Raw genomic sequence first — 25,947 nt, 5'->3', positions numbered from 1 at the left:
TTTTTCGCATCACAGATTAATAGCACTGTTTGTGTTTGAAAAAAGTCGTGAGATGAAAGGTTTGGGGATTATAAATATGCAAAATATCCACAGACGCCGGGATCTCAGTCGTAAATGAAGGGTCACGCTTTCAAGGGATACAGTTGTAAAACGTCATTATCTCATCACAGTCTAATTATCTATTCATATTGCCTCAGGGCCATGCGTAGTATTCATGTCTCTTTTGTTAATACTTCAGTTAAATGTTTTCGCCAGCGCTATAATGAACATGAACGGCCTTTATCTAAAGGTGGGTGGATAATGATTTTTACTTCCATGACTAACAAATGCTTCGATTATTAAAGATATATGTTAACTGTATATTATGTTTGTATTGCTTAGTATACAATATGATGAATCGTTGTCTGAGCCCAAAGTAAGTATAATAGTTTTTGGATTGATCCGTTAAACTATTGGTGCTTGAAAAGAGATTTGGGGATTACAATAATTTCATGTTTAGAACTGAGCTAAGACTTAATTGTGCTAAAGAGCACTATTTATAAAACATGAAATAGCATTTTGACAATATTTGAAATTGACCAAATTGTTGACTAAAGCAAATGATCTTAGGCGATGGTAAACCTGATTATGGTAAAATGTTGATCTTATGACATTGATTTGCTGATTCTTTTGTATTATTTACATTTCACTCATTGTTACACGTGTCTATATCGGGTCAGAGGTACAAGTAAGTCATGTGACATTATATTCCACGATTCATCTGTTCAGTTATTCTCCATGGGTATTTATGAAATCCACTCCTCTGGTCTCAAATGGTTGTGAAGTGTTGTTCTGGTTTATCATGTGACGGTATTTGGGTGTGTTTAATGAATATTAATCTGTTTGATAAATCTTTACACGCACAAATCTATCTCGTTATTAAAGGGCAGTTCGGTATTCTGCTATTGAGTTTTACTGTGCAACAAAGCATGTAGAATTAGTAACAAGTATCCCGCCTATTACTGTAGTGCGACATGAACGAACCTATCTACAAATCTGTTTTACATTAACTATGACTTGACCCATGCTTTCAATTTATGGTAATCAGTCTTTCATTGTGTAGGATTCTCGGTGTGTTTCTCTTAGCAGAAAGACATTATTTTCCTAATGATTGAAAATGAAGAAACATGACGCAAATGATTATATATCAGAGTGCGTATCCTGATTCACTGGAGGTGCCCGTAAAAACACATGTGTCACGGAGCTACACTCCCGAAAACAAAGTATCATCAAATGAGTAATACTAGAAAACATGGAAAAGGTTTATAGCTACATCTGATTCATCATCAATTAAATGTCATTAAAGACTTATAGATTTATCAAAGACGTAGATTAAGAGCCCAATTAGCACAGACAATTTAACGTTCTCTGGAGCGAAAAACACGGACTTGGCTACTGAGGACGTTTTTAGTACTGAGGGTCTACGCCTAAAACATGTCCCTTGAAAATTTCTATTGAGCAAACACACTTAAACAAACACCTAGTCTCAAGGAATAGAATCATTTGGACATACATATACTTTGCTAAAAGGTTACCTTGACTCAAAACAGTGACAAAGTATTTTACCTTAAGAAGGTGATAGTACGAGGTGTTTGGATGCAGATGTGAAGAGTATATGCGGTGAACGGCATAATTGACGATACTCTGCGGACTAGGTGCTGGGATGAAGATTTTAGAATGCGGTGTGGGTAATGGTGTTGGGTTCATGCTTGGGATGATGACATGAGGATGAAGGTGTGAGGAGAGTCATTTGGAATTGGGCTTTGGGTAAGACGGGTTGATCGAATGTACAAGTCGAAGTGAGTGTGTTATTGCATACAAAATTATTATGATCAGTCATAGACATTTAGCTTAGCGATGTTTTGCATTATCTCAATAAGACCTTGGTGGTCTTATAGATAATGTTTGGACCTTTTTTTCATTCATTACACCTTTTGTGCTTGTTAAATACAATTCGGTGATCAACACACTCTTTCACTGTTCGGTGATTTTGGCATCTTGCTTAATCGCGGAGAATGTTCGAGACGCGAGTTAGTTGCTATTGGGTAATTATCATGTGCTGATGTACGTGCACGCAAATGTAGGCTGTTGTAAGGAGTTCATCTTATACTGTATCTCCATAATGGATTGCTGACATGCATCGCGGGACTGCAATACAAAATGCCAGATTAAAATGGTGTTAACACACGTTGACTATTTTCAAATTATTAACAATGTGAAAACGGGTTATTCACGAACTGAGTTGAGTCAGGAAAGAAGATTCTACAGTGTATTTATGAAGAAAACTCAAACAGGTGTATGTTGGTCATCTTAAGCATCATAGTAATCCATTATTTTTGTGATGTATTATGAAGGAATGCATGAAAATAACTGCACGTTTAAATTACCGAGCCGACGAACATTTCTGATGTAGTCATGATGTGAACTCCTTTTCTCATATATGTAGATTCAAGCATATTTTACAGACTCTTCTGTGTGCACGCTGTTGCAAACGTTCAATAATATATGATGGCTCGATGCGACTGTGTATGCAGTGAATGCCAGATAGTGTCTGTTGTCTTGAACATCTATAATTTACATGCAGGGAACTACTTTCTATCAAATCGAAAATCGTTCAAGCATATTCACTTACAAACGTACATTGAGTTGTCGGAATGTAATAACTGTGGATAACAGTTGAAGGGGAGACAGTGCCTAGCAGTATATACATGCACGTATGTCCAATTCCAAAGTATCGATGGCAGACGTAATGTAATAATCTTCACTTCATGAAGGTAGTCAGTGCCTAACATAGTTTATTATTGACATCTTATGTACCTGGCAGCCATTTACTGAATAAGAAAAGAAAAAGTAACCTAAAATAGGACGATGTAAATGGTATCACAGGAATTCTATCTTTCAAATTAGGCTTCATAACACATGAATTCGTTGTTTTGGGAATTTTAGTTGGCTGGAATCTTTACACGTCGTGCTCACAATAAATGTCAGATATGGACATGATAAATACACAAACAAAATGAAGGCAAGGAAAACCATAAGACGGACTGAAACATGTATTCTTTATTTTAGAAAATCACATTTTAAGAAAGACAATCGCATTTTAAGAAGGAAATCAGCCAGTATAAAACACATTCATGACAGATCCAAAGACACATCCATTCATTCATACATCAGAAACTACTATCAAATATCTTTAGTAGTAATGGCCAGTGGCAACACCGCCGAATCCGATCTTTCCAAGACCAACTCCATTTCCGAAATGGCTGACACCAAGACCAGCTACACTGTGTCCGGTAACGAAAGGTCCGACGAGACCATGTCCATCGACGCCATGTCCATCGACGCCATGTCCGGTGATTCCATGGACTCCATTTCCAACAAGACCAACTCCATGTCCGACGTTCTTGCCGTAGCCGTAGTTGTTGTTGTAGGGATTGTAGCCATAGCCATACCCATGACCAACAACACCGTTTCCAACTGCAAGGGGTCCAGGGAGGCCGTGTCCAGTATGTCCAAGAAGGCCATTTCCTACAACAACAACTCCATTGCCAAGTCCGTTGTAGGAGTTGTGGCCATAGCCGTGTCCCTTTCCAGCAACAAAGGCTCCGTTTCCTACAGCAAAGGGTCCATGTCCTACAGCAAACGGTCCATGCCCTGTCAGTGTACCAGCATGACCGACGAAAGGACCATGTCCAACAAGACCAGCTCCGTGTCCGGCAACGAAGGGACCAGCAACACCTTTACCGTAGCCGTAGTTGTTGTAGCCTTTGGGGTTGTAGCCGTAGTCATATCCCTTTCCACCAACACCGATGTTGCCAATAACGCCTCCTTTGTTGAAACCAAGACCTAGAGGGCCACCCACGAGAGAATGACCACGGAGAGGTAGTTGACCAAAGGTGGAACAGACCAGCACGGACAAAGTGGCGATGACGACCTGAGGAAAATTGCACAGACCAAGTGAGACAATGTTAATCAGCAAACATGTAGGATCACTTGGTCAAAGAGTTGACTGGACTAAGAGTCACTGAGAATCCAAACACATTCTCAGTTCTTTCTATTCAACAGGAATTAAAAAGATCAAACTATTTGTTTACATGTACGTTCACTAGGACCATTATTTTGGAAGCTGTCTTAGCACTAGGACAGGTGTAAGTGCCACACATCAAAATTAAGACACGACTACTTTAGCGCTAACAGAGATTCGAAAATCTAGGCTCGGAATGTTTAATTCATTACAATGTTTGCGTTAAAGTCGGTATATTTAAACTTGTATATTTGTGAACAGTAACCTACTTTGAATAAGATTAATAGCAAGGGTTGATATTCCATCAAATATAAAATATTGTTATGGTTTAGTCATGTGTTACCAGACAATGTGTTACCTTCATGCTTACGGCAGCTGTGGGGACAGTTGATGACCAGAGAAAGACACGGATGCTACTGATGATAGAAACGGGAGGCCCGGTCCTTATAAAGGAACACCGGAGACTGTAAAATTTGACTATCAGTTCAAGACATTATGCATCCTCCCCGGGATTTCGATCGTAAACTTTCATGAATGGGCCACGAGGTCCTCGAGACCATTGCAAGGCATACCTCATCGCAGCGTACTTATCTATTCATATAGCCTGAGGGTTAGTAGTCTATTTTATTAGATGTATAACACTATCGCAATAAAGATCACCTGGCTGCTTGCATGTTATCTTCTTCCATGATGAATTCAGAAGAATTTTGATAATTCTAGGATATACAGTATCAACTTTATTCATTATTCTAATGTTGTTGTCAAGCAAGTAACCATCAAAAACGTCATGGTTCATTCCTCAAACACATGCTTCGGAATAAAAGGGGCATATAGTAATATGATGCGTTTGAATTGCCTTTTAATGCAGGAACGAAATTCGTTAAAAGATTGAAACGAAGGTAGTTTTCGCATCACAAATTAATACTACTTTTTTGTGTTTGAAAAAAAGTCGTGAGATGAAAGGTTTGGGGATTATAGTGAATAGATGAGCTACAAAGCCTTACCTAAAATGCTTTCAAAGGCGTTTTTATTATATTTAAAGAGTATCACGTCTTCTCTATAGCTGACTGTATAAGGCCATGACGACAACGGACGTAAAAACATTTGGTAAAATATTTGTTTTGGATCAATCTTGACCTTCTTCAAGTTTAAATTATTTACTTATTTTAACTATGCACAGACACGTTTATATCCAATGCACCGATTAGAAGTACAGATGAGGGAGGAAATAATGAAAAAGTTATTTAAACATTTTTATACCAAGTTTCTTATGGTCATATGTCCTCCATGGGGCCACTCGTCTGCTCTCAAACGGTTGTGATCAACTGCACGGGTTTTTGTCCACGGAAACTGGGTATGTCAGTTGAATGTTCCTCTTTCAGAAATCTACACACACACAAATGCAATATTTACACATAGTTTGGTAATTCACGCTGAGTTGATGCATGTTACACATACATAATACATGAAATAGAAATATAGAACCTAACCTAGAGAATAAATATATAAGGTTACCGAATCGTGACTTATAACCTCTTTTAACTTGACTAAAACAGTTCTACCTGTGACCTTTCTTCTGTTTCTGATAACTACCAGTGGTTACCAAAACGTTCTGAGCCTAACTATATTCTTGATGTCCAATGTATGAAAAGCTTCCATTTTATTGTGAAGGATTCATTAGCAATGCCATATCCAGCTTTTCACATATGTAGGTAGTGTGGTTAACGAAATATTAGTCACCACAATGCATAGAAGTACATGTGTACTATGTTTTTAAAATGATTGCAGAAAATAAACCACGATGTCGTATGTCCTCAGATATTATGATATAAAATATGTTCTGTATGGTATTTGACGGCCATAAAGAACAGTCAAAAAACATAGGCCATCGAAAATTAAGAACATAAACGTCAGGTATGATCAAGTAAAAATCTTTTTAATAACTTTAATAACACCTGATCTTCCTTTTTCTGTTCTCTGCTGTTTTTCCTTTCACTGCAGTCCAGTCTGTGTTATGGATCAAAAACCTGTCATAACAAATGATCTTCCTGTATATAATTCTTATTTACTGAATACCAGTGAGACATTTGTTTAAGGTCACAGTCAGCAATATTCCAGTTATAGCGGCGATTTGTAAATCCGATATTAATATCAATACCCAATCAAGTCAAAAACTATTAACAAACTTTGTGACAGTAACATCTGATTCAGTTAATTTCGTGATTCTCTACCGCTCTTCTTTGATGTTTTCGGCTGTTTTGCTGCTGCTGCTGCTTCAGTGCAATCTGTGTTACGGATTCAAGATCTGCAAACATGACACCAATGATATTACTATATACACAGTTACTATATTTATTGAATGCCAATGAGTGAGTGGGTGTGTGAGTGAGTTAATCATTTACTCCGACATCTTCGTTTATCCGATAATTTGTTAAGCATTGTCAGATTGACGAGACTTGACTGCATTTCATTTTCACATCGGTGGTCTGTAAATAATCGAGTCTGAACCAGACAATCCAATGATCAACAAATATGACCATCGATCTACGCAGTTGGGGAACGATGACATGTGACAACCAAGTCAGCGGACCTGACAACCCAATTCCCGTATCCGCCTCTCACGATCCTAAAAGCCAACGAAAACAGAATAAATCAGTTTGTAAGACAGTGGTTTCACACGCAGATTTCATAGAGGCACTCCTACCAAGCATAGTGAAGCAAACAAAGTACAAATGTCACTGATGTTTTTGTCATCTCTTATAGTGGTAGATATGAACCACTGTATATTTTCTGATTCAGTTTTTAAAATTCTAAAGCGATCGACTCAACTTTAGATTACAGTGTCTACAATATATACACACACATACAGATTGCTGCGCTAACCAAAGAAGTCCAAATATTCTTATCAAGCAAATTGATTAGTCGCTTCTCAACAGTGCATATGTCCCGCCACAGAAAGTGACATTTTAGTCAAAATGAGGTGTGGCATTGTCGTATAGCCATTTATTTGAACCCTATTACTCATATACACTCTGTGTTTTGTGTTTGGAAGACAATGTAAGCAAGCCGTAGAAGAGCTTATCTGTAACTTTTATGTTATCTGTTCACATGTTCACAATGGGATGTTCACGTAACATGACACAGAGAACGACCAAACCAGTACGCCCCTTACTTCGACACTAACCGATAAGTTTATATTTCAACTGAAGGCGACTTTGTTTAACATTTGTTGTCGATTACCAGCACGTCAAGTATTCCCATGTTAAGTGCAGTACATGGTTGCATTTTGTACAGAACTCTTAAGAATCATCCATGTTTCACACGCTGTATGATTCAGTAATACGTCTGATGGTGCCCGACAATGACCAAATTCATGTCCGATATATTCCCCAATAATAATTGTTGAAACATAATATTTTATCAAACAACTGAATTGCTTCTGAAATCAATGGGTCATGATACGTTAACAGCTGATGTGTTCATTTTTCTGGTCAGTGATTCATTATAAAACATACTGAGTGGACAGCCAGAATTGCACAATGAACACGACTGTCAGGAAATATTTCTTATGACCATGGTCAGACATGTATTGCCTTTTGTGTTCACAAGGACGGTCCCTGATCATGCACCTTAGGAAGGAGCAGGAATTACCTCTGAAATGTCGTGTAAAGAATAAAATTAAGTTGTTATCCATAAAACGGGTCATGTACTCAACGGCAGTTACCTTTGATGAGAACCTAGCATACAGTGTATGTGTTGTTGCTATTATGTTGCAGGTCTTAATTGAATTAAGCAACCAGCACATGAATACTCAAAGTGTAAACGTCTTAACTTTGTACATGTTTCCAGTTAAGAAAAGACTTCTTTAAAACACAAAACACGAGGAGTATATCATATGTTAGAGCTTTGTAGGAATAATCAGTGTTTATAAAGTCAAACATATCGTGTGTTTCATATATGTCCCTTTATTCAGTAACAATTTTGCAGGTTGTAGTCAATGGAAATGATAGCATTACCAAACAATGATTATTATCATTATTGTAATAAGGAAAAAACCGTTAATACACTATCTCTGCAGAAAACACAAGTACTGAGAGAACGCAAAATCCACCTACGTATGACCCTGAGGCAATATGAATAGGTAATTAGGACATGATGAGGTAATGACGTTCTGATGTAGTCCCCAGTGACCACGCGAACGTCAATTAAAGTTTACGACAGATCCTGGTGTGTGCGTATTATGTGTACTCTCTTCAAACAATATGCCAGATTTAACGGCAGGAGAGGTTCCTTTATAAGGAACGTGCCCCCAGTCTGTAGCATGAGAATCCTCATCCTGCTCTGGTCATCATCAACGGTCTACACAGCTGCTACAAGAATGAAGGTAACAAATAACATTATGTGAAGTGCATGTATGATTATGCCAAGTATTTCAGCAGATGAAAACATTCGTCGAGATTGTATTGTCTATTTGAATGAATAACACTATAATTTGTAAGCCGAGTTAAACTAGTAGAGAGTAGGATTCAGTGAACAGGAAACATAAAATTTGATGCATTCCGTCCTTAAAAACGTTGGACATTGGACTCTTGATTGGAAAACCTTTGCTCTCCTCCCTTTTATAACGCGAATGTCCATGTTGGTCAGTTTTGTTGCTGAATAGCATTTCCCTTATGTCGTCAATGTGTTTTTCCTCAGGTCGTCATCGCCACTTTGTCCGTGCTGGTCTGTTCCACCTTTGGTCAACTACCTCTCCGTGGTCATTCTCTCGTGGGTGGCCCTCTAGGTCTTGGTTTCAACAAAGGAGGCGTTATTGGCAACATCGGTGTTGGTGGAAAGGGATATGACTACGGCTACAACCCCAAAGGCTACAACAACTACGGCTACGGTAAAGGTGTTGCTGGTCCCTTCGTCGCCGGACACGGAGCTGGTCTTGTTGGACATGGTCCTTTCGTCGGTCATGCTGGTACACTGACAGGACATGGACCGTTTGCTGTAGGACATGGACCCTTTGCTGTAGGAAACGGAGCCTTTGTTGCTGGAAAGGGACACGGCTATGGCCACAACTCCTACAACGGACTTGGCAATGGAATTGGTCTTGTAGGAAATGGCCTTCTTGGACATTCTGGACACGGCATCGCTGGACCCCTTGCAGTTGGAAACGGTGTTGTTGGTCACGGGTATGGCTACGGCTACAACCCCTACAACAACAACTACGGCTACGGCAAGAACGTCGCACACGGAGTTGGTCTTGTTGGAAATGGAGTCCATGGAATCACCGGACATGGCGTCGATGGACATGGTCTCGTCGGACCTTTCGTTACCGGACACGGTGTAGCTGGTCTTGGTGTCAGCCATTTTGGAAATGGAGTTGGCCTTGGAAAGGTCGGATTCGGCGGAGTTGCCACTGGCCATTACTACTAAAGACATTTGATAGTAATTTCTGATGTATGAATGAATGGATGTGTTTTATGCTATCTGAGATTTTACTTGATTTAGTATTTCGTTCATTTAAATAAAGAGTACATACGAAATATAACTATATTATATTTTCTTTCGATAATATCAGCGCTTCACCCTAACTGAGACGAATCATGTGTAAAAGTACGATTACCTTTAACTAATCGGCAATTACTTTGTGCACATTTGTGTCGCCATGTCGCCTATAAGATACGCATCACACATAAACAGACATTTTGTAACGTTTGGATCAACGACGGCTGTTAGTACAATTTGATTAATGCGTCAAAAACGCAAAATGGTACAGATCAGTCATGTATTATTAAATGCATCAAACAAAAAATATGTGCATGTATTTGCTAACCACTTGTATCTTAATAATTTGGTTGCATTTGCATGGTATTCATAAAGGTCACACTTCTTAAATAGACAAACTCAAATATTGAATAATCTTTGCTAGGAATTGAGAATTCTCTCACACTTGACTGTTTTGATGCAAATTTAAACCAGAGATACATTTACTTGCTGTTACTTCATATCGGAGGAAAGAAATCGAATCGATATTACGTTTCCTGACACTTTGAGTTCAAATACAGCAGCTCAGTCCGCAGAAGAAAGAAGACATAAGATTACACCCTTTCTTTCTATAATGCAGTTCATTAATATAAGGATAAAATTATCACTTGAAGACATCTATCTATCTATCTATCTGTCTGTCTGTCTGTCTGTCTGTCTGTCTGTCTGTCCGTCTATCTATATGTGTGTGTATACATACAGAGGTAGATAGATACATAGAGACATAGACTGTTTTTCAGGTATGGAATTGAATTTCCTTTCTCTAACGTTTCTCGACACCCGTTGTCACCCCAGGTTGGCATTGATTTATTAACTCATGTTGATAGAAATCGTATGATATAACCAGGAATTTACTTAACTGTCGCATGGCTTTATTATTTTATGTTGATAGGGCTGGTATGGTATATATTATTTTATGTTGATAGGGCTGGTATGGTATATATTATTTTATGTTGATAGGGCTGGTATGATATATATTATTTTATGTTGATAGGGCTGGTATGGTATATATTATTTTATGTTGATAGGACTGGTATGGTATATATTATTTTATGTTGATAGGGCTGGTATGGTATATATTATTTTATGTTGATACGGCTGGTATGGTATATATTATTTTATGTTGATACGGCTGGTATGGTATATATTATGCAACATGAGGAATGGCGTAAGTCAAGTAATTTCATTGGAAAGGTTTCTAGCCAAATATATTTGAAGCGCGGGATTAGAGGTTTTTATTCACTACATGCCATATTACACTTAAACGTATATTACTCAATCTTCATGATAGTTGTTCTTGTTAGTAGTTTCCGTACACGCTACGTATGTGGATCAAAAGATTGAAAAGATCTAATATCACACAGAATAATTTATGGAAACCGTTTGAGAGACAAGGTATAATTATCATTTCTATTGTCGTATATTACATATAGTATATTGCATCCACAAAAATAGTTTAAGGACATAGGGATCTTGATATCGACTGTTGATTTACATGACGTTCATAAAAATCACTCATCCCGTATATCATTACTGTTTTCATTTAACAGGCATTTGTTGGTCATACATTTCTCATTATCAAATAATAGGCAACATTTTTTTAAAAAAAGCCCCCACCCCGCAAATCAGACCTTTAATTAGCACACTAAAGTCTAACCATGTGCTCAGTATCAGAAACGATGAAAATGCTGAAATTGTCAAAGTCACACCAAGGAACACATCATTTGACATTCATAACGTCTTTTAATGCTTCCCGCTAAAGTAAGGACCTTTCCAAATGTGGGTAATACATCATTCGGTCATTATTTGATAACATTATCAGCGGCTAAAATGTAAAATGCATTTCAGGCGGAGTTTATCTATGTACAACAGTGTCATATACAAACACAATACAAGCTTATCAGGTAACAAAAATTATACGCGATGAGGTTGGAACATGTTGATGGAATTGAATATGGGAAATGATTACATTTTTTCATTAATACATGTATACATCTTGTAAATGATCAAACCAGAATGGTCATTAATTCCTTTTCAGTAACATATACTCTCTAGATAAATGGGGCATTTTAGTGTCACGAGAACCCTGGGGCAATATGAAAAGTGATTGCACCGTAATGAGGTAATGGCGTTTTACAATAGTCTGCATAACTACTGGCTCCATCATTAAAGTTTACGGCTGAAATCTTGAGACATTATAATACTAACTATGTTGCTACCATTTGTTTATAGGTTTAGAAGATCAATATGCGATCATTTTTACGCACTTATTGGATCTAATAACACAATGAATATTTGACAAATCCGTTTGTGTAAACACGTATACAGTCAGGCCGCGTTAATTATAGTCCGGTGTGTCTACACGTGTAAATGGCTCGACCTTTACAGATCATGCTCCCAGTAAATCTCAGATACAGACATAACAGAAAAACAAATCGCATTGACTTCATGAGACAAGTGAGAAAAAAAATATCAATTGTTTTAATATTAGCTGAACAGAAGTGCACGTTGAAAATGAATGCACTGGTAGAAATGTCGTCGAGACTCCAAATACATTTAGAAAAAATAATAACTATTCCTTATTGAATAAAAGAAGGCGAAACAGGAAGACACATAACTGTGGTATGGAAACCCTGCTAACATGAGACGGATAGATCCTAATGAAACTAGGATCGCAATCGCAATTAAACATTATAACTCCAGGTTTAGTAAATTGATGCTGTCAGGAACAAAAAAGTATCTTTGATGTATAGCCAGTTTACATCCGTAAGTTGATCTACAGTTTTGCAGTTTTTCGTATGTTTAGTGGAGTTGGATAATATGATGAATTCTCACGGTTACTTACCAGATAATATTAAATATAGCCTACATCAAAATTGACTGACCTGTAAAAATAATTTGACGTTCATGAAATGTTAGTGTTTAAGTAACATAATGGTTAGCCAGGAAATCTGTTACCTTCATCATTGTAACAGTTGGTGATGAGCAAAGCAGAATTCACAAAAATTCACATTTTCCCCATCCAAAAAATATATATATAAAGAGTGTCTACAGAATTGCCAACAAGTTTCATTTTACATAGTTCATTTTTAGTAAAGGCAATACCATTTCTGTACGTGATAAATATCTGATTCCAATCAAAAGTAATATTCTTGCCATTTATGACACATTTTAGGTATATCCTCATCGGCAGTTAAGGCGTAATAAGATAATCTAGCAGCGTTACTTGATTTCAATAAATTCAAGTAACATTCAGTATGAGTAAATCAAAAACCGGGATATTCCTAGAGTGTCTAATATTATATTTCAAGGATCAGATAGTATATTAAAAAATACAAATAGTCCAGGTATGTGCCTTTAATGTCACACATTTCCTTCAGCTTGTCAAAGGACAAAGATGGTTTTGCCACATAGGTCCTTAGTTGTATGAATGTCTTGACTTGCCCAGTGTATACTGTAATTGTAATTATGGTTAAGCCATAGTGGTTGTTCTAAGATTTCGTAAATATTACCATAACTCACATGGCCCTTTTCAAAATATTTGTTCCAAGCTTTCAAAATATCCCTCCAATAAGGGTTATCGATATGTGTTACTTGATCAACATTTGCACCGGATTTTAAATTGACATCAAAAGGAATATTGCAGGAATTGCAGGGAACTGTTGTTTCTCTACAGAATGATTTCAGGTTACCTAGTTTCAAAGCTTCACAAAGAGTTACAGTGTCAACAATCCTTAAACCACCATATTTGTATACTCTTTTCAAATTGTTCTTTTTGATTTTATCAGGTTTGTCAATCCATATGAATTTGAAAAAAGATATTTTCCAATGAAGTAATGAAGTCTTTAGGATGATTAGGCAGCCAAACGTTTTATGATTTTACCGATCAGTGTCATGTGTCTTTTCCTCCATTGTGAAAGCAGTCTGTTTTTGTACTGATTACCAACAAACCGTTAAGATCTGTGTGGAATTCAATTCCCAAGATTTCAAACACGACATTTTGACATTATGTCTTAAAGTCTTGATATAGTCTGCCTATATTATTTCTTTTGGAGCCAATCTATATTCTTTTGTCTTATCAGTGTTTACTTTAAAAGTCCTGACATTTTAATAAAATCTATTAATTTCATCAATAGCAGCCTTTAAGCTTTGTTCATTTCCGTCAAGAAATAGTTCCGTATCATCCGCATACTGGTTTAATTTATACTCAGTATTGTCAATAACAACACGTTTATGTTCTCATTGTTTCTAATCATACAGCCAAGTATTTCAGCGACAAAAATAAAGAGATACGGTGGAAAAGGGTCCCGTCGCCTACACGAAATAGCCAGATAGTTGGGTGGTACGTGGTTTTGTTTCATATGTAAGTATATTTATCCAACGAGTGATTTCAGGCCCAAAACCAAATCTAGCTAGAACATGATTCAAGAACCCAAGTTACACTGCATCGAAGCTTTCTCAAAATCTGTTAGGAGAATTAGACCTGGCATACTTCTTTTATTAGTTTTACATATCGTATCATAAAGTCATCGTGTGTTTTCACTAAGAGGTCTACGTGGGATAAAACCTGTTTGAATAGTATGCAGTAAGATTTTCCTTAAACGATTAGTGATACAAGTGTTAATAATTGTACAGAGTGCATTCACAGTAATAGATCAATTTTTCAAAAGTGTTTTATCTCAATATTTATGACAAATCTTAAAACTCCCAACTTTGAGTTCCTTCCAAAAGAATTCTAAAAAGTCACAGGGAATCCATCAATTCCCGCGCTTTTGCAATTTTTCATATTTTTAAATGTTTAGGAAATTTTATTCATATCATTCTCTTTTTCCAAAGTGTTTCTTAATTCATCAAGCAGGATGAAGTTAATGATGACGGAATGTGAGGTCCTTATGAAGGAATCACTCCGACTGTAAGAATTAACATAGTATTGAAGAGAGTATTCAAAATACCCAACAGCCTAGGATTTCAGTGGTAAACTTTAATGAAGGCCCCAAAGGTATTGGGGACTATTTAGGAACATCATTACCACATTACAATCAAAATATCTGTTCATATAGCCTCAGGGTCAAACGAAGGCCGATTTTAAGGATAGATAATTTTGTTTTTCTACAGACATGTGAATTAACGTGTCATTTCTATTATAATGAACATATGGCCGTTTGGTAATGCTATCGTTTTCATTGATTACATCCTGCCGGCAAAAATGTTCCGTAATAACAGAGGCGCATTTACAATTTCTGAAAAGTCATGCCTTTGGGAACGATATGTTTTTCTTTGATAAACTTCACATAAAATATTTTTGACTTTGTCAACACTTGTTATCCCCACGAAACCACTAACGACTAACATACTTCACTATAAACATGTATCATTAACAGTGATTGTAATAATTTTTCAACTCAACCTGACAGCCAAGCTAGTGGCCCATAAATGTTGCCTGCCCATCTTGAAAGTTGCCTGCTCACCTTTTAACTTACTTTTTTGCAATAACTTACAAAAACGCCGCCATTTTGTAACAAGTACAAATGAGAAAGTAACGCTCACTAAGCCAGCCGGTTTTAGTCTCCAATTGCTATAGAGTTGTCCATGTATTATACTCGTATCTACTCGAATATACTCGTAGCTTCCATTCATCTTTCTTAAATCAAAATATGACATGACAACTAAAATGGAATGATCGTCCTGAGAGCGAACTAAAAAGAGGTCAATCTTAAAATTTCAGGCAGACAATCGGGCTGGTAGAGAGAATTTCCAGGCAGCCCGACTCAAAAAGTGCCGGCCACGGGCGGTCGGGCAGGCCGTTATTTCAATCACTGATCATTAACATAATGTCTTGTGTAAATGTAATGTGAATTAAAGTGAATAAAAAAGAAACCTCTACTAGGCCCTTCAATTAGGCTGAAACCTAAATAACAATACTTTACTTGACTGTAATATACATAACGTGTTCGTGTCAGGCGGGGTTGTTGTAAGCACTGGCCATTCCACTATCACAAGAAGTGCGAAAGGAAGCTCCATTATACAATTACAATCAGCATGGGTTGATTAATCAATGCCCAAATGGGGTGACACTGGGTGTCGAGATATTTTAGTGTTTCCTAACCAGCAGATGGCGTATGCTACAGGCAAATGGAAAGGTTCAGGCAAAAGTTCAATTCTCCACCTGCAAAACACGGTTTAAGTCAAGTAGGAGATTACATCGGATAAAATGTTTTGGACACTAATCATGATGGGTCATTGTGCAACTTATTCATCCACGTCAACGCCTATAAGTTTTGCAAAAATATATGTATGTGTTGTATCAAGCGACAGACATAAATTATACTGTTGCTACCCGAATCTCACACATCGATTTATGTTTAGATGGAAACAAATAGTGTCCGGTATACGTTAGCTACACCTTTAAGACAACGTTTAACATGCAATTCAAGCAGAAGAAAATATTCGTGGATTCTGTAACAAACATAGCTATATTCAGAAAATAAGGTTCTAATAGCGCGTGGGAAGACGTTAGACTCTGGGATGGGATCTATACTTTGTTGAGTGTTTTTCGTATCGTTGTAATTCTTTCGTTTGAGAGTAGGCTAGATTCAAGTTTTAGATATTAAATCTTCAAATAGAATGCATTATGAAAATGATTGTAGGCTGTTGGTGATTGTTTTTTTTTTTGTTTTTGGCGCATTAAATTTTTTGTTGACATTAAAATGTAAAATGGTTGTTTCTTTACATGTAGATCTATAAATATCAAAGGAGAATGCATAATGTGAACACAAAATGTTCTTTTTGTATTTTCATACGTAAACATTTTCAGTAATAGAATTATATAAGCATGTGATGAATGCCGAAAATACGTCATCTTGTTTGCCAATCGTAAATAAAGATCAGATGTAAACTCCGAGATGTAGATACAGTATGAATTATGGTAACAAAAGATGTCAGTAAATGATAATAAATGTTAACAAACGTTTACATATTTGTCTGTACTATATTCTTGAGTTTTCAATATCACAATTCAAAAATATCTTAATTGTCGGAAATGCAACTCCAAGCAATGCAATATTACCGCAAAGTGATGTAGTTCCAGTGTCAATATATCAAGATATTCGAGAAATATGCATAGTGTTAAATCGATAGTGTGAACGCTATTATTTACGTTTGACGTCGCATTTGTTCTTTCTTTCATAGATACCATGTTTCTATGTCAATATGTCGAGAAAAAGGAAACAGTTTCTGTTATTTCAACATGTATGTTGCTGGATGTCCTTGGAATAAAGACGAGTTTTCTTAAATTATGAATTAAATCAAGATGTTAAATACTGCTATAGTGTTGTCATGTTACCTTGCACGTGATAATAATGTCACAATAACCCCTTATATCTACAGTGATATTGTAAACACCTCGGCAAGTGTCGCTGTTCAGCTTGACCTTAGCTACTCTATATACTAGTATATATGATCCGGGAGGTCAAACGGCACAAAGGGCAGATCAAATTAACTTAATTAAATAGGAGAACAGATAATGTTATCAATGTTGCGTTCGTGCATACCATGCATACACATGTAGCTTTTTTCCCAAGAGATTTAGGACATTACTGACTGTTTCTCGACACTGAGATGTCGTGGGGCCACCTTGCCGGACATGCAGGCAATCAACTGACAAATTTAAGGTTCACCCCTTCACAATAACACCCAACCAGTTGTGACACTGCCACGCAATACATTTGTATACACTTGATCAAGTCAGGCTGAACAAGCTGTACAAACATGTCTGTCTGTCTCCTTATCGGACGAATAGAATACGTAAGATTACACTTGTTCTCTTGCTGCAGACTGAGCTGCTGTATTTGAAGTCAAAGTGTTATTTGTTTCCTCCTATATGAAGTAACAAGAAGTAAATGTTTAAATCTCTGGTTTAAATGTGCATCAAAACAGTCAAGTGTGAGGAAATTCTCAATTCCTGACACAGATTAATAAACATTTAAGTGTGTCTATTTCAGAAGTCTGACCTTTAGAAATACCATACAAATACAATCAAATTGTTAAATTACATGTGATTAGCAAATACATGTCTGGTCTGTGTCGTTTCTGACTCATTAATCCAATTTTATTAATAGCCGACCATGATCCAAATGTTACAAAATGTCTGTTTACGTGTGCGATACATATATAATAGACTTCAGACAATATCCCTACAATGTGCGCAAAGTAAATGCTGATTAGTTAAAGCTAATCGTGTATGGATCGTGTTAGTTAAAGCTAATCGTGTATGGAAAATGTCATTACCAGCAAGAGTAATGCTTACTGATCGAGTGTTCATTCAGCTGTCACAATTTGATTTCTGCCTTTTTAAAGGTTTAAGAAAGACAACTGCAAATGATAAATATACATGTTATACACCTCCGTCAAGGTTGAGCGCTGATACTATCGAAAGAAAATATAGCACAGCCATTCGTATGTATTCTTTATTTGAAAGAGCGAAACACTATATGAAGCAAAACACCAGGCAGTATAAAACACATCCATTCATTCACACATCAGAAATTACTATCAAATGTCTTTAGTAGTAATGGCCAGTGGCAACTCCGCCGAATCCGACCTTTCCAATACCAACTCCATTTCCAAAATGGCTGACACCAAGTCCAGCTACACTGTGTCCGGTAACGAAAGGTCCAGTGATTCCATGGACTCCATTTCCAACAAGATCAGCTCCATGTCCGACGTTCTTGCCGTAGCCGTAGTTGTTGTTGTAAGGGTTGTAGCCGTAGCCATACCCGCGACCAGCAACACCGTTTCCAACTGCTAGGGGTCCAGCGAGGCCGTGTCCAGAGTGTCCAAGGAGTCCATTTCCTACAAGACCAATTCCATTGCCAAGTCCGTTGTAGGAGTTGTGGCTATAGCCGTGTCCCTTTCCGGCAACAAAGGCTCCGTTTCCTACAGCAAAGGGCCCATGTCCTGCAAATGCACCAACATGACCGACGAAAGGACCATGTCCAACAAGACCAGTTCCGTGTACGGCGACGAAGGGACCAGCAACACCTTTACCGTATCCGTAGTTGTTGTTGTAGCCTTTGGGGTTGTAGCCGTAGTCATATCCCTTTCCACCAACACCGATGTTGCCAATAACGCCTCCTTTGTTGAAACCAAGACCTAGAGGGCCACCCACGAGAGAATGACCACGGAGAGGTAGTTGACCAAAGGTGGAACAGACCAGCACGGACAAAGTGGCGATGACGACCTGAGGAAAAACACATTGACTACATGAAAGATATGCTATGCCGCAAAACCCCGACCAACATGGATATTCCCATTATAAAAGAGCAGTTTGGAAGAGCAAAGGTTTTCCAATCAGGAGTCCAATGTCCTAAGACATACATAATCAAATTTCATGTTTCCCTGATTACTGAATCCTACTCCCTACTACTCGACTTACAAAGTATTGACTTATTCATTCAAACAGTCCATACGATCTCGACGAATGTTTCCGACAGCTCAAATACTTAACGCAATAATACATACATGTCACATAATTCTGATAGTGACATCGACCGTGTGGAACGAGATTCTTGTTTGGCCTAAACAAGCTGATAGCGGAAGTATTTGATCACAATATGGCATACCTACATTTGACAGGCAGATCCTTCTCGAATTTTAACTGTTTGTGCATTAAGTAGAAATCCAACATTTTACTGTTACCAGGAACCAAGGACTGACTGTTTAAACCACAATGGTATGTTTTGGTTTAATTTGATATACACTTACGCAGATAGATTTATTCATTTTCAAATGTTTCTATAAAAGTTGGTAACGGTACATCTGTGCATCAGTGAAGGTCTTATTACTAATTATTAAGTATAAATGAGGTTAAAATACAAGATCAGCTTTGATTTCCATCTCACATATCCCACTATTCAACTGAAGTTAGGCGTAACAAGGAAATGTGTTACCTTCATCCTTGTAGCAGCAATGTAGACCTTTGATGATGATCAGAGCAGGATGCGGATTCCGATGCTAGCGACAGGAGACACGGTCCTTATAAAGAAACCTCTCCTGCTGTTAAAATTAGCATATTGTTTGAAGAGAGTATGCAAAATACGCAAACACCCCAGGATCTCAGTCGTAAACTTTAATGGACGTTCACGTGGTCATTGGGGACTACTTCAGCACATCATTACCTCAATACGTTCAAATTATCTATTCATATCGCCTCAGGGTCCCACGTAGATAGATTCTAAGGAAGAGTTCATGTTCTCTCAGTATATCATAATATTAGCATATGAATGTTTGGTAATGCTATAATTTCCATTGATCACATAAACACAAAATTGTTTCCAAATAGAAAGGACACATTTTAAACATTTGAAAAGTCTAGCTTCTGTATAAGAAAGGAATTTTACACACGAGATATTTGAGTGCATCAACACTTATTAGTCCTGCAAAGCATTAACGTATGCTGCACACCTCGTGTTATATGAAGTTTTATTTTAAAGGGGAAATATGTACGAAACAAGAGATAAGACATTTACAGTGCTCTCGTGTTGGAGGCCTAATTCAGTTAAGTACTTAATAAAGTTTAAAAGACTAGTTTAAGAGATCTGTGCAAACATTAATAATGAGCAAACCGCAATAATAATACCTCTGATGCCATGGAAATATACGGGAAGAATGGGTTTACTAGAAAGTCACTTAATCATGTTTGATACTGTTTTGTCAAGATTCATATGTTGATATTATATTTATCTTGGATGTTGATGGAACATATATGGAATACTGTAAGGGACATTCTCGCGATCTCGCATTCTCGCGATCTCGACCTTTGGAAACAAGCTTAAAAAGCCAAAAATGCGAGAATGCGAGATCGCGAGAACGCGAGATTTGGCCAAAATCTCGCGTTCTCGCGATCTCGCATTCTCGTGTTTTTGGTACAGAGCACGTTTCTGTCAAAAGTCGATAACACGAGAATGCGACATTTATACATGCTGTCAAATCTCGCAATCTCGCAAACTCGACTTGTCAAATAAGGCCACAAAAACACGAAATCGCAAGAACACGAGAATGCAACATTTCCTTTTTTCGCGTTCTCGCGTTCTCGCGATCTCGCATTCTCGCACTTTTGGCTTTTTAAGCTTGTTTCCAAAGGTCGAGATCGCGAGAATGCGAGATCGCGAGAATGTCCCTTACAGTATTCCATAAACATAGGAACATAATGTGAGATATACATGAGTGAGTGAGTGGGTTTAGTTCTACGCCACTCTTAGCGATTTGAAGCGGGGAAGGCGGGGGACACCAGAAATGGGATTCATACATTGTGCTCATTCGGGCAATCGGGGTGTCCCCAGTTTGGCAGCAGTTATTGTTTAAAGGTTCCAGTTCACTGGACCGTGCTAGTCTCATAAAACAACAGGTGGTGCACTTTTTAGTTATCTCCGGCTGTCTGCTGACAAACTGGGGGTATACAGAAATATCGTTTGACAGTCGTACCCATTGTGTGATTCTAACTAGCCCCTCAGATTGTATTATGATGGATCACTGCCAAGAATTGAATATATCAGGTGTTCCAGAAAAGTTACTATACACTGACCCACTGATGACGCCATCACCAAACGCATGCATAGGCAGTTCGGTTGTTTGATGAAACAGCATGGAAACAAATTGTTGAAGTCAAAATAGGAAAATTCACCGGACATTAATTTCGGTCACTGTTGCGTCATCGGGCTTTTCACTGTGTGTCAACAGCTCCGAGGATACAAATAAACTTATAAAAATAACAACGGTCATGTATTGCACAAAATACGAGAACAAAATGACACACTAGTAATTGCCGATAAATCTCAAACGCGAGGTCACCTTCAGTTGAAAAAGAAAATATTTATCGGTTAGTGCCGAAGGGGCACACTGGTTTGGTCATTCACAGTGTTATATACGTAAATGTCTCACTGACATATCAGTAGAATTGCAATTGAGTTACAGATAACTTTTTATTCGCGTTGCACAGACTGCCTTTCGCATTAAATAAGCACAATATGTATGTGTCAGTAATAATGTTCAAATAAATGAAATATGACAATGTCACTCTCATTTTGACACAGTGTTCTGAAAAGAGTGTCACATTCTGGGATGGGAAGTATGCTTTGGTGATTGGCGTCTACACCACTGGAATTCATTTCTTTGATAGAAAGCTAAGCTGAAATTTTAGATTCGCCCAGTAATTTGTGTGCGTATCATGTTGCAGTTTAAAGTTGGGCCGGTCGCTTTAGAAATTAAAAAAATAAATAAATTGAAACATTTAGAGTATTCCCTATCTACATTTATAAGAGATGACAAAAACCTTTGTAAGTTTTGTTCTTTGTCTGCTTTACTTTGCTTTTTAACGAGTGCCTATTTGAAATTTGCATATGGAAAGGAAGAAAAGACCTGTCTTAAAACCTGATGGATTCTGTTTCGTTGCTATTCAGGATCGTAAGAGGCGGATGAGGGATCAGTTGGTCAGGCTCGCTGACTTGGTTGACGCATATCATCCGTTCCCCATTACGCAGATCGCTGCTCATGCTGTTGATCACTTGACTGTCTGGTCTAGACTTGATTATTTACAAACCGTGACAATATTACAGATATGTGATATTGCTGAGTGCGGCGTAAAAATCAACTTAATCACTCAATCACTGTTTGCGTTATGCGTCAGACATTCAAAATCATACGATAGCCCTTGACCATGTGCATGGTCTATGGCCACGGCAATTAAAATCGTCATGGGTCTTGTATTTTCTTTTCATAACATTCAACATGTTAGTGAAATAAAGACAGACAGACAGACAGACAGACAGACAGACAGACAGACGGACGGACGGACGGACGGACGGACGGACGGGGACGGACGGATAGGTTTATTCATGAATGTGACCAAAATGCCAATGTTATTTTTTGCAGAGCGCATGGACATGACTTTGCTTACGAACAAATGCTAGACGGAGAATGTTAATATGGTTCTTAGTGTTTGGAATACACTTTTTTGGTTTTGGGGGTTTTATGATATAGATACTTGGTATGTAGTGAGTTCTTTCCGCTGCATATAAAGAGCATATCATTAACACATGGTACTCATCTTTTGGAACACTTTTACACACAATCACACATAGCTACATTAATGTCATTTTCACTGCTATTGTTCTTCTGTTTTGAGTTTCATATTTTTTGCGTCCATTTTTTGCAGTACATTTCTTTACAATGTTGTTTGAACAGATTTAAAACTATTCATGGTTTCCAACATATTAATATGTCGATACATAAGCAAAGTCATGTTGAAACAGCATTGATCGTACTGCCCAAGCCCAGGTCACATCTTCATTATCGTGTAAACGTCTCATCATATCACACGGGCGACTTGAGTAATGTGTGCCTGGCGGGCACGTTAAGTCTCCTGATATTTTTCCTTTAAATATTTATTATTACGCTAATGAGTATAAATGCACTTCTGGTGCAGCTTTACATGGAAGTGTCTTCCTTCCTGAGAAAGGTCAGTGAACACAGCTTCTTGTGAGAAACAGACTTTCTTTTTAGCAAAATCCATCCTGTTTCTGTTTCAGAGACCTGGTGGCAGCAGGCATTCAGTATATTACAAGTCTGTTTCTCTTTTTAGCGTTTCTAGTGTGCGTTACTAGTGTATTTCATAGTGCCTGTGCATCTAAACATTTTAAAATAACGTTCATGTGTGAGAAACTAAGCCTGTAGATTTGTCATGCCAAAAGTTAACGTAGGGATATCAGGTATAGGAAATCAATATTTTTAGTGAAATTCAAATACCTCCTTCTAAATATAATCAAACAAAACAACTTGAGGAGCGAGGTTAATGTCCAATTCAACTGATGATGAAAATGGACTCTATCGACCTCTGTCAGATATTTAGGAATTCATAGTATCAATCGAAAGAAAACGATAAGATACTTATCAGTGTGTAATTTATCCTTTATTTGAAAGGAATAAGACGCATGTCAAGTAAGAAAGCAAGCAGTACAAAACACATTCATTCCGATAATGTCAAAAGTCTTTAGTAGTAATGGCCAGTGGCAGCTCCACCGAATCCGACCTTTTTGATACCAACTCCATTTCCGAGTTGTCCAACTCCGAAAGGACTGATGAGACCATGTCCAGCAACGCCATGTCCGACGTTCTTACCGTAGCCGTAGTTGTTGTTGTAGGGGTTGTAACCATACCCGTGCCCCTGACCAGCAACAACATTTCCAACTGCAAGGGGACCAGCGATGCCGCGTCCAGCGTGCCCAAGAAGGCCTACAAGACCAAATCCATTGCCAAGTCCGCTGTATGAGTCGTGACCATAGCCCTTTCCAGCTACAAAGGGACCGTTTCCTACAGCAAAGGGACCATTTCCGTGACCGGCGACGAAGGGACCGACTCTGCCAATGCCTTTACCGGAGCCGTATTTGGTGCTGTAGTCGTATCCAGTACCAACAACACCAAGTCCACCATTGATCTTTCCGTGTCCAGCAATACCGTGTCCTCCAACAACTGGACCGTGTCCATCAAAGGGACCATCAAGACCGTGAAGAGATCCATGTCCTACAAGGCCAGTTCCATGTCCAGCGACAAAGGGAGCAGCAACTCTTTTACCGTAGTCGTTGTACCCGTAGCCCTTACCACCAACTCCAGCGTTACCAATAACGTCTCCATTGTTGAAACCAAGACCGAGAGGCCCACCCACGAGAGATTTACCGCTGATCGGTACCTGAGCAAAGGCGGAACAGACCAGCACGGACAACGCAGCGATGATAACCTGAAGAGAAACGCATTGAACATATGATGAAAATATTATACAGCAACGAGTCTCATAAGTGTGTACATTTAAGTTTAGATAATACAGATCGAAACTGACAATATTTCAAACATATTTCACACAAATGAGACATGACTGACACTTGCGTTGTGCAAGTGTTTTCCAATTGCACTGAAAACCAACGCATATGGAGAGTTTTATCTCGTCCTACCGAACTCCCTTTCATGTACTTTCGAGTACCTATTCTTTTCGAAAATATGAAAAAAAAACCATTCTAAACAGAGAACCATTAATTTCAGTCGAAAATACATTTCAAAGTGCCCAGAAATTATTCATACGTGGAATTATTCATATATGGTTTGATGTGAAGTGCTGGAGACAGTAAAATTTGACTGTGCAAATGGTCCTCTCCTGTCTTAAAGTAAACTGAATGTTGATAAAATGAATGATATCATACAGAGTACTGAATATACAGAACAAACTTCGACGAAACAAATGTTACATTCATCAGACATAACAGACTGTTCCGTTAAAGTAACACATAGCCTGGAATTGTTTTACCTTCATTTTTGAAGCAGTGGAAATAGTTGATGTTGACCAGGGCAGGATGAGGATGCTGATGATAGAGACAGGAGGCGCGATCCTTATAAAGGAACGTCTGCGGCTGTAAAAATTAGAACATTATTTGAAGAGAGTATATAAACTGCGAATACTCACCAGGGTGTCCACCATAAACTATGATGAAAGATCACAGGACGTGGTTGGGAATGTCGCTGAAAGTCATTACCTCACCACAGCCTATCTCCTTATTCATATTACACGGGTCATACGGTGCTTCTACTGTATGTCTGTGATGTCATCTACAACGTGTAATGATACATTCTTTAAACGATCTGTCCATGAATTACTTATCTGATACTTTTGTCATGAATGAAAAATAAAATTTGTATGGTTATAAGATTTGTAAGATTATATACTTGCGTTTGAAAATCAATTGATTTCAGGGAATTATTTTCAAAGTATGATTAAAGTTATTAGATGTGTTCATCTTTTCTTGATTGATACTGTCATTCTCGTTATTGTATATTTAGCTAAAACTAAAATATATCGAGAAGACATTTGGAAGGGTTTTTAGAGACAGTGTTGGGGGCAGGCATAGTTTTCATGCCGATGACGGCAAAAATAGTAGAAAAAACATTAAAGTATGGGCTTTGCTTTGTGGCTTTGTATTAATAATAACGAGACATCCATAGTACTGAAAGGTCATTTAGACACTTGTGATAATGTTCGTACCAAGAAGTTAAATGTTTCATTTCAGTAAACACTTTCTTGCTTTCGGCATATTGCCACCATTCGAAATCTACAATTTTATACGTATCTGTTTACAACCAGATGCTGTGTAACGTTTATTTCGTAAATGCTGCGGTCTTTGAACAACATACAATGTTCTTGTAATACACGTAAAGGAATCGTCGTTGAGATGGAGTTTTATCAAAGTGAGTATGACAACCGCGAAATTGTGCTCTGTAATTGATGAAAAAAGTGGTATACTTCACATATC

The 25,947-nt window shown here is 37.8% G+C and overlaps 4 protein-coding genes across 4 annotated transcripts in view; 2 read left to right on the top strand and 2 right to left on the bottom strand.

The window, feature by feature from the left end:
- Nucleotides 1-25,947, top strand: part of LOC137274272 (large ribosomal subunit protein eL31-like) — a 329,417-nt gene that overhangs the window by 9,664 nt on the left and 293,806 nt on the right. The window lies entirely within an intron of this gene.
- LOC137271992 (uncharacterized) lies at nt 3,233-19,551 on the bottom strand. Its single transcript, XM_067804369.1, has 3 exons — nt 19,546-19,551; nt 18,316-18,836; nt 3,233-3,785 (listed from the first exon to the last, which is right to left on the bottom strand). Exons 1-3 carry the CDS (start codon nt 19,549-19,551, stop codon nt 3,233-3,235), a joined length of 1,080 nt encoding a protein of 359 aa, XP_067660470.1.
- LOC137274649 (uncharacterized) lies at nt 8,385-9,531 on the top strand. Its single transcript, XM_067807959.1, has 2 exons — nt 8,385-8,447; nt 8,762-9,531. Exons 1-2 carry the CDS (start codon nt 8,385-8,387, stop codon nt 9,485-9,487), a joined length of 789 nt encoding a protein of 262 aa, XP_067664060.1. The 3' UTR covers nt 9,488-9,531.
- On the bottom strand, nt 23,643-24,953 carry LOC137271991 (uncharacterized). Its single transcript, XM_067804367.1, has 2 exons — nt 24,948-24,953; nt 23,643-24,386 (listed from the first exon to the last, which is right to left on the bottom strand). The coding sequence occupies exons 1-2, from the start codon at nt 24,951-24,953 to the stop codon at nt 23,643-23,645; spliced, it is 750 nt and encodes a 249-aa protein (XP_067660468.1).

The sequence above is a fragment of the Haliotis asinina genome, chromosome 2 (genome assembly GCF_037392515.1).
Source record: "Haliotis asinina isolate JCU_RB_2024 chromosome 2, JCU_Hal_asi_v2, whole genome shotgun sequence".
Lineage (NCBI taxonomy): Eukaryota > Metazoa > Mollusca > Gastropoda > Lepetellida > Haliotidae > Haliotis > Haliotis asinina.
This window is presented reverse-complemented; position numbering and strand designations above follow the sequence as displayed.

What these genes read in the sequence shown, in the direction of transcription:
- LOC137271992 (XM_067804369.1), bottom strand. An exon ending in GGCTACGGCAAGAACGTCGG is followed by an intron (nt 3,786 to 18,315) that starts ACATGGAGCTGA and finishes CAACTACGGCTA; the next exon opens with CGGTAAAGGTGTTGCTGGTC.
- LOC137274649 (XM_067807959.1), top strand. Translation starts at nt 8,385, where the DNA reads ATGAGAATCCTCATCCTGCTCTGGTCATCATCAACGGTCTACACAGCT. An exon ending in CAGCTGCTACAAGAATGAAG is followed by an intron (nt 8,448 to 8,761) that starts GTAACAAATAAC and finishes GTTTTTCCTCAG; the next exon opens with GTCGTCATCGCCACTTTGTC.